This window comes from Quercus lobata, chromosome 11 (assembly GCF_001633185.2).
Source record: "Quercus lobata isolate SW786 chromosome 11, ValleyOak3.0 Primary Assembly, whole genome shotgun sequence".
Taxonomy (NCBI): Eukaryota; Viridiplantae; Streptophyta; class Magnoliopsida; order Fagales; family Fagaceae; genus Quercus; species Quercus lobata.
In genome coordinates, this window is record NC_044914.1 from 24,499,695 (window position 1) to 24,514,751 (window position 15,057).

At 32.5% G+C, this 15,057-nt stretch overlaps 2 protein-coding genes, 1 non-coding gene and 1 pseudogene across 3 annotated transcripts in view; all 4 read left to right on the forward strand.

The window, feature by feature from the left end:
• Positions 1-2,121, forward strand: part of LOC115968133 — a 95,302-nt pseudogene extending 93,181 nt beyond the window's left edge.
• Positions 2,122-8,006: 5,885 nt separating this feature from the next.
• Positions 8,007-11,345, forward strand: LOC115966610. The gene is made up of 3 exons (XM_031085814.1): positions 8,007-8,432; positions 8,609-8,851; positions 10,779-11,345. Exons 1-3 carry the CDS (start codon positions 8,007-8,009, stop codon positions 11,343-11,345), a joined length of 1,236 nt encoding a protein of 411 aa, XP_030941674.1.
• Positions 9,635-9,720, forward strand: LOC115969662. Its single transcript, XR_004087026.1, has one exon. It is a non-coding gene; the product is annotated as a small nucleolar RNA snoR116 (small nucleolar RNA).
• A 2,958-nt stretch (positions 11,346-14,303) lies between the features above and the next one.
• LOC115968136 (MADS-box protein JOINTLESS-like) overlaps positions 14,304-15,057 on the forward strand; it is a 48,246-nt gene continuing 47,492 nt past the window's right edge. The window contains exon 1 of the mRNA XM_031087408.1: positions 14,304-14,548. Coding sequence (XP_030943268.1) covers positions 14,531-14,548 — 18 coding nt within the window. The 5' untranslated portion in view covers positions 14,304-14,530. The remainder of the gene's footprint in view (positions 14,549-15,057) is intronic.

The window sequence follows — 15,057 nt, forward strand, 5'->3', positions numbered from 1 at the left end:
CTGAACGATAAGTTTCTTGAAAAGTTAAAGAATATAAGTTCAATGACTTGATAATTCTACGTAACAAAATGGGCAGCTATTCGGCAACAAATCTTGAGGAGGGTTTCCCCTCCTTTATTTTTTATTTTTAATGGTGAAAGGATAATTTCTTTTGCAGGTTGTGAACATTTAAGTCATCGGCCACAGTCGTTGTGGAGGCATTCGTGCCCTATGAGCATGCAAGATGAAGTACATGCCTACAGGAGCATATTAGCCTTTTGCATGTCTCATATTTTTGAGGTAATTAAATAACAATATTAATGCAGAAATGTTTATCGCTTGGCTAACACAAGTGCATTTTATGCTTCACACGTTGAATGGATTATTGAAGATGCCCAGCATTCTTTTATAAACAGGACTGCCACTCTTCTGAAACTTTTTTCCTTTAAATTTCTCTTTTCCTTACCCAATAAACAAAAGTTGAGGGCTTTTATGACTATTATTAAAATTTCCCTTTAGACATGGTTAGAATGCCTGCTAATTCCTTAGAAATGAGGCTAAATCAACTTTGCACAAAGGTTATGCACGAGATTCACATATGCAGAGGGTTAGAAATACCAGGCAGTTTCTACTTGAATGAAGGTCGTGGGCAGAATGGTGCTGATCTTGGTAAGGGTGGGTCTCTATTTGTGAGAAGTTTGTGTAAACCAAACAGCTCATGCAGCTAATGAATGTTGCTCTGGAAAAGACAATACGCAGATTTATAAAAAGTTCTTGCATGTCGTGTGTCTAAGTCTCTTACACGATCCTATTACAGGAATCAGTTAACCATTCCCTGTTGAAACTGCTCACATACCCATAAATAGAACAAAATCTGGCTAAAGGAGAACTCTGTGCATGGTGGCTGCTATGACTTTGTTGACTACATTTGAGAAGTGGACACTGGATTACTCTGGAATAATTAGTGGCCCTTTTCTCACTTCACTCCCAAACACTCACGCTACTCAAAGAAAGTAACTCAATCACAAAGCACACACAAGGCCACAAGGGGAGAGAGTGTGGAGAGGGAAGTGTAAGAGAGCTCTTTAACACTTGTATTTCTCTTCTTTCACTCTTGCTTTGAAATTTTCTGATGCATCGGTTATATATACTATTCCATCTATCCTCTTAATTCCAACTACATTTATTTTCTAAACTTTTATATTTATAAAATCCCAGACATAACTTCAAGAAACCCCCCACATGCATTTGTTGCAATTTATTTAACTTATTAAACTCACAGTTATTAATGAAATTTTAATTAAAAACAAGTTTAATTTCTAACGTCCCTCCTTAAACTTATTTTCATCACTCCAAGTAAGGCTTGTAGCTTGCAGAAGGTGTCATACTTTAGTGGCTTAGTGAAGATATTTGCAACATGATCATGTGATTTCATGAACTCAAGTTGAACTTCATTTCTAGCAATACATTCTCGAATAAAATGACACCCTTGTATTGATGTGCTTGCTTTGGTAGTGAAAGACTAGATTCTTGGCAAGAGTTAGTGTTGATTTATTGTTTACAAATATCTTTGTAGTTTCTTCTTGTAGCTTTTGCAACTCCTTCAACAAACTTCTAAGCCAATTTGCATGACAAACACTAGAGGTTGCAGCAACGTACTCAGCTTTACTTCTTAGAAGTCGATGTTAACACAGTATCACCCAAATAGAATACAAAACCACTAGTGCCCTTTTTTTATTGTCCATTTCTCTAGCTCAATCACTATCATTATAGCCAATAAGGTGAATTCTCTTCTCTATCTTCTCCTTTGGAATGGAATTGCAATGAATCTCTTGTTGTGCGCTTGTTAGAGATTTATAAGAATTTTGGGAAGGTTTAATGGCATATGATTGACTCTGATTGATGACATGTTTCATAATTTAAATGGAGGGAGTTCTCAAAGAGACACATGTACATCGCCATTTGATTAGGCAAATTGTCTTAATTTAAAATAACACATGGTAGCATTTAATTAGACTACTTATGAGTTATGACACTTCAAATTAAAATATTAACATGTGTTGGCATGTGATTGGCTTTCAGGTATTCTTTGTAATTTTTATTAAATGACATTTGGAATATTTCATTGGTTTTGAATAACGATAGTGAGACGCATTAAGTAGTACGTGGCACATTGTAATTGACCATTTTGAACATATTATAGTGTACATTTGACAATAAATTAAAAACTAGTTTTATTATTATTATTATTAAATTATGTATTTTTTGCCGGTTTTACACTACTTTTTATTTTAACTTTATTTCAAATAATCTTATTTTTAGTTTTTTGAAAATTAAGCTGGTTCTTAGTTTTTTCCTCACACTAAGTAAATAAGTTACATAAATAAGCAATTCTCGAACATGCATGATGGTACACGGGAATTTGCAATTGATTGAAACTTTCCCAATCTACAATGATGTAATATATACACCACTTTTTATTTGTGTCTCGATGGAATATTCTTGTTATCTAAATGTTTTGAGTGTGCCCTGCACTCAACTGAATTATCTTTCTGATTGGAAATTGAAACCATAAATATGTAAATGTCGGCTACCCTCCGTGTGTGATGGACTGATGTCTGATGGGTAGCTATCAAAATGACCTATACCTGCTTGGCTAAAGAGCTAGCTGCATTGCTCCTTTTTTTCTTTTTTCTGTTTTTGGGGGTAAGGGAATGATTTTTAATTTATTTTTTAATTCTTTTCTAAAGTTGTGTTTTACTTTGACAAAAAAAAAGCAGGTTTTTTTTTTTTTTTTTTTTTTTTTTTAACAGTTTGGCTTACTATTCGTCTTATTCTAGTTACTATTCATGGATCTCATTATACTATTTCAACTAATTTTTTGTTTTATCTACCATAATTTCAATAAAAAATTTTCAATTTCAGCTAAATAAGCTATTTTTGTATTCTAAAAAGGGTTCTACTAACGTATGCCTTAAGTGCATATGTTCCTAAATTATTTTAGGAAACTTTTTATAAAAAAAATGAAAAAGTAACTAATTGATTGACAACTTTTTAAATTTTTCATAAAAAGTTTCTTATTATGAATGGTTAATACAGGCGCTAAGGCATATATTAACCGGACACTATTTAAAAAAACTATAATTTTTTTTTTTGATAAGAAAAAAAAAAAAAAAACTATAATTTGATAAAGAAGCAGAAAGTGCAAAAAGTGAGATTGCATTGGGAAATAATTAATTGAAGCTGACCGTGCTGCCCCTTAACCTTTAAAACGCAGAAAGTCCATGCAGTTCTTCGAATCTAGGAGCACGATGCTCTGGGTGGATTGTGGTAATGGCAGGCAAATAGCATCTTATAACAATTAGTCAAACGTCTCCAAAATTTGCACAAAATATTTTATAAATTATAACCGTGAAGATGACAAGTAGTTAATAGTAATAATAAAATGAAATTTTTTTAGATTTTCTTATAATACGAAAAAATTGTGCTCCTTCTTTTCATATTCATGATGAATCTCATTATAAATTTAATGAATAGATCTTACTAAGAATATGAAAGGAGAAAGCATTATTATTATTATTATTTTTTTTTTTTGTGTTTCGAGAATATCTAAGAATTACTCTAATAAAATGATGCTAATGATAAATTTAGATTAGAATCATTTAAAATTTGTCAACTACGTAAATTTTATAAAAAATGTTATGAATCTATCCGGAGCATTACTCATCTTATAATAGTTAACAAACACTAACATAATATCCCATAAAAAAAATTAAATAAAAAAACCCTAACATAATAGCCCATGTTTTCTGGACTCTTTCCCAAGCCAAGGCCACGTTAACCCTACTAAGACTGGCAAACGCCTTAATAGTTTTCAACAATTTCCTTACAAACTTTCTGTCCAAAGCTTGTAATATCACAAATGAGCATGTCTGTCACAATCGGTGGCATTTTTAGCCCAAGCGCCAAGACATGGACTAACACTTGGGCTTTATGGCAATGCTGTTGTCTATAATGGGGAGCTCTCAATACACATGCAGTGCCATCTAATTAACTCACTGCAAGCAACAGACATGGTTGCTCCAAACACCATTACAGTCATTACACAATCATGTTTGGAATTGCAGATCTTAAAAAGTATGATGAAATTTGAATACTCCCAACAAAGGCCTTAGTTACATGGTTAAAAACCACGCGGAATGGAGCTAACCCGTTCCTGGGGCTTATAAATTATCCTTTTCATTTCCTGGAGCTTAGATGTGGCTAAGATTCTTGGCCTCCCTGCAGCTATGCTTTGGGTCCATTATCTTGCCCATACGCTTCGCGCTTACTACTACTGAGTACTAATATGGGCTTAGTTCCTACACCATCTGAAGCCGAGCATAAGAATGAATATATGTGGTTAAAAGAAAGTATATTTGATCATATGAATCTCATGAAGCAAGACATGAGCATAGAAATTTATACATGAATTAGCGGTTGAACTGTATTAACTTTCTCACTATCTCATGCAAATAAGGTAACAGGGCTTCCTTTCAAAAAAAAGAAAGGAGATGGTAACAAGACTTATAGCTGAGCAGTAGGAGAGTAGCATGGGGATGTTCGATCTCATCTACAAAGCATGGCTTCTGTGTTGGAAGTGGTAAACCAAAAGGTGCCTTTTGATGTTCCATAACAATTTGTGTCCCTTGTTTTTCCATATCTGTTTTGTGTCTATTGTCATTGCATAACATTTGTGTCTTTGAGTTTTCTACATTTCTAAAATTTTCTATTATGAAATGGAGTGTCATTACATTAATGACAGCTCTTGTAACTTCACCCCCTAGAATAAGGTAGCGGTGTGATGTGAAAGTGTTCAAGAGAATAAGTTGTAGAGAGTGCTCAAGGTAGTATCTTGATCTCTTTATTTGTGAGTTTGAAATTTTGTCTAATAAAATTTTCATTTCCTCTCTTTCTTATGAATATTTTGTTAAACTTTCTGACAAGACTTTGTAAAGCCAACATTCTGCACGACCTCATAAACCAACTAGTAAATGAGACGAATTCTCCTCTTGATTCAATTTAGGTTTGCCCAAAGAAAAAGAAAACAAGGGCTGCTATAGATTAAAACACTCATAGATCTCAGAGTTGGTGTTTTGATGACAATTGAGCATTTGTGCTTATAAGGCCTAACAACTAGACATGCCTTGAAAATACTCATCTAGACTCTTCTATGAGTTGCGACCCATGCTCGCCAACTTTTCCCACTTATTTGAGGGCTTCAGTTAGCAGCAATCATGTTTGGTTTTATTTAAAGCAAAAGTATTATTTTAAGGTCACTGTCCATTTGATCACTATAATTTGATAGTAGTAAATTTAATATATGTTATATTTAACTTGCTGTTAATTTATATGATAAGACTATTATGAATCTCATGCATAAAACTAACCTAACAAGACTATTAGAAAAATCTAGTTTTTTTCTATGATAATATCAAACAAAAGAAGAAGAAATTAGAAATTAACCTATTTTTCTTACCTGCCATATTATAGTGGGGGTTTAAAAATAGAAGTTAAATTTCAAACAACCCTTTTTTTTGTGCTCCTGACAAAAAGAGGGAAGAATGTTGAAAGTAGTATTTGGACAAAAAAAATCATTGAGGGTCTATTTGGGATCAATTTATTTTGCTGAAACTGAAATTTTTTTATTGAAAGTACTGTAAATAAAAGTAAAAATTAGCTGAAAGAGTATAGTGGGACTTATGAATAATATTAAAAAAGTGTAGTGGGGTCCATAAATAGTACAAAAATAAGCTGAATAGTAAAATAAGTTGGCAACTTTTATTAATGCCAAATGCAAACTGAAAGAAACTTAATTTGCGTTTGGATTAGGATTAAAAATTAAAATTATTTCACTATTCAGTTTATTTTTGCTACTATTTATGAGTCTCACTGTACTTTTTGTATTATTCATGGATCTCACTGTATTATTTCAGCTAACTTTTACCTTTATCTACAGTATTTTTAGTAATAATTTTTCAGTTTCAGCAAAATAAGCGGTATCCAAATACACCCTTAGGGTCTATTTGTGATCCGCTTATTTTGCTAAAACTGAAAACTTTTTACTAAAAGTACTGTAGGTAAATGTAAATGTTAATTGAAATAGTATAGTGAGACCTATAAATAGTACAAAAAAGTACAGTGAGATATATAAATAGTAACAAAAATAAACTAAATAGTAAAATAAATTGACAAAAAAAAACCAGTCAAACAGACACTTAAAAGAACATTGATAAGAGAGAGAGAAAAGAATCAAAAGATAAAATGAAATGAAATTGAATTGTACAGTCTTTTTATTTTTTTGGTAATAAGAATTGTATAGTCAGTGCATACGTATAGTATTTAACTATTTATCTAAAAAACAAGAAGAAGAAAAAGAAGAAGAAGTAAGAGCACCCACAGTAGATGTGGGATATGTGCCAAATGCTAAATATTTGGCACATATCCCACACCAAACCCAGAAAGAGCCCATTTATCAGATGTTGTAAATGTTATATTTTTTGCAACTTGTTACAGTAAAATCACAAATATACAACTGTATAGTACGCTGTGGTATATTGGTTTATTAATTTTTTATTTCTCTTTCACCCTCATATCTCTTTCATTTCTCCTTCAGCTCACCGCCTCCATCTCCATCTCCACTCTCCCATTCTCTTTCTTCTTCCCTCTTCCCCGTTGCTCTATTGTCTTCCCGTTCATGAATATGAGCCACCATCAATTTCGTTTCTACCATCACTAATCTATATCCTTCATCGGTTTTTTTTCCCCTTTTGTTCGCTCTGTCCTCTCTGTTCTATCGGCGTGGGTCTGGTTGTGGGTCTTCCCCGTTGCTCTATTGTCTTCCCGTTCATGAATATGAGCCACCATCAATTTCGTCTCTACCATCACTGATCTATATCCTTCACCGGTTTTTTTTTCTCCTTTTATTCGCTCTGTCCTCTCTGTTCTATCGGCATGGGTCTGGTTGTGGGTCTAGGTTGTGGTTGTAATTTCCGATTGTGGGTCTGATTGTGGGTCTGGTTGTGATTTCTAATTGTGATCGGCGTGGGCGTAGGCCTTTGGGTTGTGGGTCTCTCCTCTCTGTTCTATATCCCGGTGAACTGACCGAGCCATTTCGTCTCATCAGAGAGTAGACTCTTTGAATCAATTCTTTGCACAAGAACTTTGTGAGTGGACTTCCAGTTTCGTGAAAGAGGCCCTGGTGAAATCTGTGCACGAGAATCACAATAGGAATAGCTCACTGGTCTTACTCTGTTTGGGCGATACTATTTCATCGATTCACCGTACAGGTAAGTTCTTCGTCTTCTCTGTGATTCTCTCGGTATTTCAATGTCTAGTTTTGATTCTCTCTATCTTCTGTTCATATGTGCTGTTTGCTGTGTTATGAATTTTTTCTGCCTAAATTAATCTATCCGACAATCTTCTCTGTTGCTCTTGTCTTTAGCTTTAATATAGTCTACTTATTCTTAAAAACAAAACAAAACAAATGAAAATATTAGGCTGTGGGAATTACTCTATCCGACAATCTTCTCTATTGCTCCGGCCGGAACAATTCAAAACAACAATTTCTTATTATATGCTGTGGGAATTACTTCATGTTAATATTAGGCAAAAGTATTTTTTGAGATAGTCAACCAACTTAATGAAAATAATTCAACATTAAAAATGATGCTTTTGCCTTGGTCAAAGTAAAATATGATATTAACCCATGTAGTGACTTAGTCACATAGGCAGTCATAATGATCACCTTCCTTAAAAAGTGAGGCGTGGATTCACAAGTGTCTGTGTGAATCCATGCCTCACGTATTTTTTTTTGGGGGGGGGGGGGGGGGGGGGGGGCTCGACTCTCACATGTGCATGTGTTTGATGAGGGCTCACATTTTGAGTTTAGCAAATTTGCTAGAGAGATACATTGACAAAGTTTAGTAATGATATATTTTGTTGTAATTAACAAACTAGAGCAAGCAGTCTCCATATCTATTTAGAGCATGGACTCAATGAATTATTCATCATTCACTGATCTCGTACGAGGGAATATTAATCTTGAGGATGAACTTTTTGATGTATCTGAAAGTAGTCCCCTGTTAGTCGAAGATTCTCCACTGAATGATGAAGTTGCCACTTCTAAGAAAAAACCAGCACGTGGTGTCAACTTTAGTGCTGAGCAAGACAAGCTGCTTATAGCAGCATGGCTCGATACCAGTGTCGATCCTGTGTATGGTAATGAGCAACATAAAACAACATTTCATGGCAAAGTTGCGAAATACTTTATGGACCACAAGACTGATTCTACACGTAGTGTTGCATCCCTAACAACTCGATGGGGAACAATTAATAGGGAAACAGTTAAATTTGTTGGGTCCTTAGCTAAAATTGAAGCAAAGAATGAAAGTGGAACCACGGCTCATGACAAGGTATAAATTTTGCAATGGTCTTTAATTTTTTTAGTTTTATAACACAAATGAATTGTTTGAAGAAACTAATTATGTTATATTTATTTTATTTTTTTTAGATTGAGAAGGCAAAGGAATTGTTTAAAGAAATTCATGGTTCCGTTTTTCAATTTAAACATTGTTGGCTAATCTTGAAGGATTATCCAAAGTGGGCATCTACTATGCCTAGGGGAGATTCAAGAAAAGAAATGTCTCAAACTCCAGATTTAATAGATCAAGGAGGGGGGGTAGATGGCATTATGGATTTCGAGAGGCCAATAGGTAGAAAAACTGAAAAGGCTAATCGGAAGAGAAAAGATGATGGGAAAGATATTACAACAGAATATTTGAAAAATAAAATGAAAGTTCTTGAAGAAGGTTGTGTAGCCGAAAAAGAGAAAGTACGTATCAAAGTGGAAAAGGTTCGCTTGCAAGAGTTGAAAGAGAAGAAAAGAATTATGATGCTAGACACAAGTGGCATGAACGAAGACCAAAAAACTTTTTATGATGGACTCAAAAATGAAATCCTTGCAAAACAAAGATCAAGTCATTCATTGGGTTGAGATGATGTTGGTGATGTCTTGTTTCAACCTTATTTTGGTAGTAACTAATTTTAGGACGTGATATGTATTTTGTGGCATTTTTTGGGTGTAGCTGACTTTAGGCCTTGATATGTATTTTGTGATCTTAGCAAAAGGTCTTGACTCTTCTATTATGTGATTTCGTTGTAGATTCTAGTAGGCCACTATCATGTAAGTAATCCTAACATTTTAGCTTATATAAAATGTCGTGTATTTTCTATGTTTGAATTTATATTACAAAAAAACCTGTACAACTCTCCAGCTTTTGCAGATTTTTCTTCCTGCTATTTGCCAATTGGATATGTGGTTGTTTAGCTTTGCATTATCTTGTATTTTGGTTTGTTTATTGTTGGGAATTTGTCCTTACGACGTATATGGGTAGTCAATCTTGGTTTTGTAGTTAGATACTGTTATTTGATTGTTCTACCCCATTTGTGTAGGTTGGCATATCTTGGCAAAGAATTTTTTTTTTTTTTTTTTTTTGTCTGTAGTAGGTGTGCCTAATTCCATTTTGTTATGTTTTGAGTATCTACCATGGAATTTCTGCTATTGACTTATTATTATTAGTTTATGGTTTTTTGATTCTCAATTGGTAAGTTGTAGAGGCAGTGAAGATGATGTCAATACCATCAAACTATGAAAGCTTTAAGGCTTGTAGATGTCATAAGAAATGATTACTCTTTGACCCCTTTTTCTTAAACTCTATTTACTTTGAATAGTGTTTTATGTTTTGCATTTGATTTCTTCCTTGTGCTATTCCTAGACTGCATGTGTTATGACATGTTTACTAAGACTTTTTCCTTGATGCATCTGAAGTGTCCTGTATTGAATGTTGGTTTGATCATTTATATTACTAATGTGAGAGGAAAAAAATTATTTAATAGCAGTGCTGTGGTGGTGGATTAACTTGCCATACATAAGAGATTTTCTCCTTGATGATTACTGTCAAAAGAAAATAGATTTTACACAAATTGGTGGTGGGTGTTGACAAATTACTTGGTATAGTTTTTTTATTACATGATCAACTAGTTCTATTCACATGTTAGGATACAATGTCACATGTATGCATTCTCTGAATCGTCTGCTTACTTGTAAATGAAATGATTGGAATTAGTGGTTGGACAATAGAGTTTGTGTTTACATAAGGTTGAGCTCTTTGAATTGTCTCCATGTACTCATATTCATAGCCTATTGGCTTTAAGCTGGAATTGTTTCACAGTGTTTGTATGAATTCCCTTTTTTTTTCCTACTCTTTATTTTTAAACATTCCTCTCCTCCAATACCAAAAATATGATCAACAATTGAATAAAACCTTTTTCTCCCCTATTTATGTTGTCTTCTTTTTCCGTCCTAATTATTATAATTTTTCTCTAATTCACAAAAAGTAGGACTGCTTAATCTCTCTCTCTCTCTCTCTCTCTCTCTCTCTCTCTCTCTCTCTATATATATATATATATATATATAGAGAGAGAGAGAGAGAGAGAGCTTAATGAATATGTATATGAATGGCATGAATTGGGAGAAAAAATTATCAAAATTAAAAGTTAAATGTCAATTCTTTTCCCAATATTTATAGAGAAGTAAAAGATAGTTCAAGTAGTGACACATGTGATGACTTATATTGAGATATAAAAAAATGTATATAATTTATATTGAGATATAAACTTTCTTTTAAAGTTATTGATTTCATTTCATATTATGATAATGGCATTTATATTGATAATTGCTTTCTAATGTTTTCTTATAGTTTATCTCCATGGGTCGTTCTTTTTTTCGTAAATTGCTTGATGACGACTCAGATGAAGATGAGATAATTATAAAACTTCTCACGGGTTCGACATCACAACTTAAGCATCGTCGATATATCGAACGTAATCATTTGGCAGGCCATAGAAGGCTTTATGATGACTACTTTGCCGAAGAACCTGTATATCCTCCCAACTTATTTCGAAGGAGATTTCGAATGAGACGTTCTCTTTTTCTCCGAATCTTATTTAGGGTAGAAGCTCATGAACCTTACTTTACCCAAAAAAGAAATGCTGCGAAAAAGCTTGGTCTATCTCCCCTTCAAAAGATGACCGCTGCACTTAGGATGCTTGCTTATGAAGTAGCGGCTGATTTTATGGATGAATATGTGAGAATAACAGAAACCATTGCAATAACTAGTTTGAAAAAATTTGTTGCAGCAGCGGTTGCTATTTTTTCAGAGGAATACTTGAGGTCACCAAACAATGAAGACATCGCTAGATTGTTAGCCTATGGCCAAAACCGTGGATTTCCAGGCATGTTGGGAAGTATTGATTGCATGCATTGAAAATGAAAAAATTGTCCAACTGCATGGAAAGTGATGTATTGTGGTCATATTAGTGAGCCAAATATTATTTTGGAAGCAGTGGTTTCATATGATCTTTGGATATGACACTCATTTTTTGGGTTACCTGGGTCAAACAATGATATTAAAGTGTTGGAGCGATCTCATGTATTTTCTGAGCTTGCACAAGGATGTGCTCCTGCAGTTAATTACTCAATTAATGGTGATGATTACACAATGGGATACTATCTTGCCGATGACATATATCCACAATAGTCAACATTTGTGAAGACAATCCTAAGGCCACTAGGAGCAAAAAGAAAATTATTTGCAAAAGTTCAAGAGGCATATAGGAAGGATGTAGAGCATGCATTTGGAGTGCTTCAAGCACGATTTGCTATTGTATGTGGACCTGCATGGTTTTTCTATCATTAAACACTACAAGACATTATGAAAACATGCATAATTCTTCATAACATGATTATTAAAGATGAGCGAGATGAAGCTGAAGTAGTGGACTTAGATTATGAACAAATTGATGAGATTTCATGTACACCAATGTCACGTGAGCCAACAAATGAATTTACGGAATTCATTCAAATTCATCAATGCATTAGGGATCGAGAAGTTCATTCTCAACTCCAAATGAATCTCGTTGAACATTTATGGCAATTACAAGGAGAGTCATAAAAACTTTTGGTTTTGTTTATTTGTCTCCTTTTCTTTATGGAGTTGCCATTAAAACTTTTGATTTGGTTTATTTGTTTCATTTTGTTTTTATGAAGCTACCATTAAAACTCATTGGCTATGTTGTTTTGTTGTGTTAAGTTTAGTATTAGCCAATTGTTTTGTTGTGTTAAATTTAAGTACTATTTGTCATCAAGGAAGTGGCAAGCTCAACTATGTTTAATTCAATGGGTTTTGTGTGAGTTAATGTTATTGGATTTGAGTTATTTGAGTTATTGGATATGACAGGTTCTAAGTATTTGAGTTAAAAATATGATAGTTGAATTAAGAGTATTTTCAATTTTCAGAATTTTGTCATGCATGTAATACTGTGGCTGATGCTCACAATAGGCCAAACTTTGTACAGGGCAGCAGGTGTGGCTGGATTACATCCCAGCTGACATTGCGCCTCTAGTTTCATTTGATGCCCATTGAGGTTCTTTCAATAAAGCCTAGACTGGCCGGTTTCTAAAAAAAGAAAAAAGAAAAAAAAGAATTAAGAGTACTGTTTGAAGCCCAGGCTGGCCGGTTTCTTAAAAAAAAAAAAAAAATTAAGAGTATTGTTTGAAGCCTAGGCTGGTCGGTTTCTAACAAAAAAAAAAAAAAAAATTAAGAGTATTGTTTGAAATGTTACCATTGAGATTTGAAAGAAAATGGAAAATGTTACCGTTGAACAAATAATAAAGAAAGGATAAAATAAGAATTAAAAAGAATTAAAAAATAATATTTAAATGAAGTGGTAAAAATATAGAACATCTAATAAGTGGGACATTGTAAAATGATGTGATAAAATAATATAGTAGATTTTTGATGTGGCAAAATGATATAATATTTACAACAGCTGTTAAGAATGCTCTAACAGAGTAACTACAAAATTAAAATCATGAAATGGGAAATCCTAAAAAAAGCAATAAACGAGCAGTAAATAAGGCAAGAATTAGTAGGGTGGCAGACATGACGCGTACGAGGGTACAAACATGTCATGATTTCTGTTGGCATGGCATTTGTACGGAAAGCAACCTCAACAAATAAAATAATTAATAAAAATAAAACTTTTTAATGTTTACCTGTCATATATATATATATATAAGTTAAAATATTATTTTAATCTTTAAACTATATTAAAAATTTATTTTTCATTTTTAAATTATTAAAATGTTCTTTTTGTCCTAAAATTATTAAAAATACTTCAATTTTTGTCATTAAACTTCAAAAAGTTTTTCTTTTTTTATTCTAAACTATTGAAATTTTTTTTCCTCTATTTTTTATTTTACACTATTGAAAAATATTCTTTATAAAGTTTAGAAAATTTGCATTAATTGTGCAAAAATTTCTGTTATTTTAACATAAGAACCTATATTTTCTATTTTATTCTTTTATTTTTCAAAATACTTATATCAAATTATCTATTTTACAATATTTTTAATTAAAATATCAATTATCCTTGATTTTTTAAATTGTTTTTTTCTTCATATACAATGACTACCATTCACTCTTTTTTTATCATCGAAATACATAAAAAAATGCAAAATAAATAGTGATAATGTAAATTTACATGATTACTATAGTAATCATGTATTTTTACATAACGTTGCATGAACTAATATTGATGAATTTTGAGGACGAAAAATAAATTTTTAGTAAAGTTTGAGGAATGAAAAACAAAAATTTGATAAAATTTGCAAATCAAAATAATATTTCACCTTTATTTATATTAATATATATTTATATATTGAATTTGAGATAAAAATTCAACTCTAATAAAATCTAAGTGTATGGTTATGAATCTCCTTTTTGAAAACTTGAATTTCAGTCTTTATCCTCTACCGCACAAAAACTTGTACGTATAGATTGATTATTACACACTAAAGTGTCCATTTAGGAACAACATATTTAATTTTTTATTAAAATTTTTTGCCAAAAATGTGCTAATATTATAAGCTAGTGCCAAACATAGGTAATATTTAAATTAATAATTGAGTATATATATATATATATATTTTTTTTGCTAAGCAATTGAGTATAGGTTATATATATATATATGTATATATATTCCTAGAATGCCCCACAAATGTTCATTAGATTCCCTTTACCAAAATTTCACCATATATGACCAAATTCTGAAATTGCAGACAGCCCCTTTGCTCGGCCATAAATGGAATCTTAATTTTCTTGAACTTATGGTAATGGTCCCCCACAAAATATAAACCTAGTTCATTCTGTCTCAGTCACTTTCTCTCTCTCTCTCTCTCTAAAAGCTATTGGTCTCAGTCATTCCCTCTTTCTCTCTCTTCAAACCATTGGTGGCTTCATTTCTGGTTTTGTGGGAGATGACAACAGCAGCATTAAAAACGACAATAACTTTGAAACAAAGAAAGGCAAAAGATGAAAATAGGAAAGCTGGCCAATCCCTTTATCTCCCACCATCCGTTGCAACTAATTTGCGAACTCAATGAGCTTGGATGTACTATATAGCTAAGGTAGGGTTCACTGTTCTTCTTCTTCCTAAAATCTTCTTTACCGTACCCATTCACAGTGCTTTTAACACTTCTTCTTACTTTTCTTCTTCGTGAGTTGGTTTCACTCTTTTAGATTCTTGGCTAAATTTGGCAAAGTGCCACTCTTTTTTCTCTTTTACGCAAAACCCATCTTTTCCTTTTGCTTTTTTCCTTTCTTGTTCATAGTACATACCCCTCTCTCTGTTTTATAACCACAAGACTTGTAAAAGATCTGCTCTATTGATTGACATTTTGTGTGAAGCTTTGCTTAGATTTTGTTTTCTTTTTTTACTTCTTTTTTTGGGTAAGCAAGTGCAGTTTTTTTATTTCTTTAAGTTTTAAAGAATCTTTTATTTATTTTTTAAAATTTTAGTCCCTATTCTTCTGTCTATAATTTATCCTAATTCTCTTTCTCTTTTTGGTAAAAAAAAAAACTAGTTTAACTGTTGCTTTCATTTTTCTTCTTTTGTCTTTTGTCTTTTGTTTTTCGT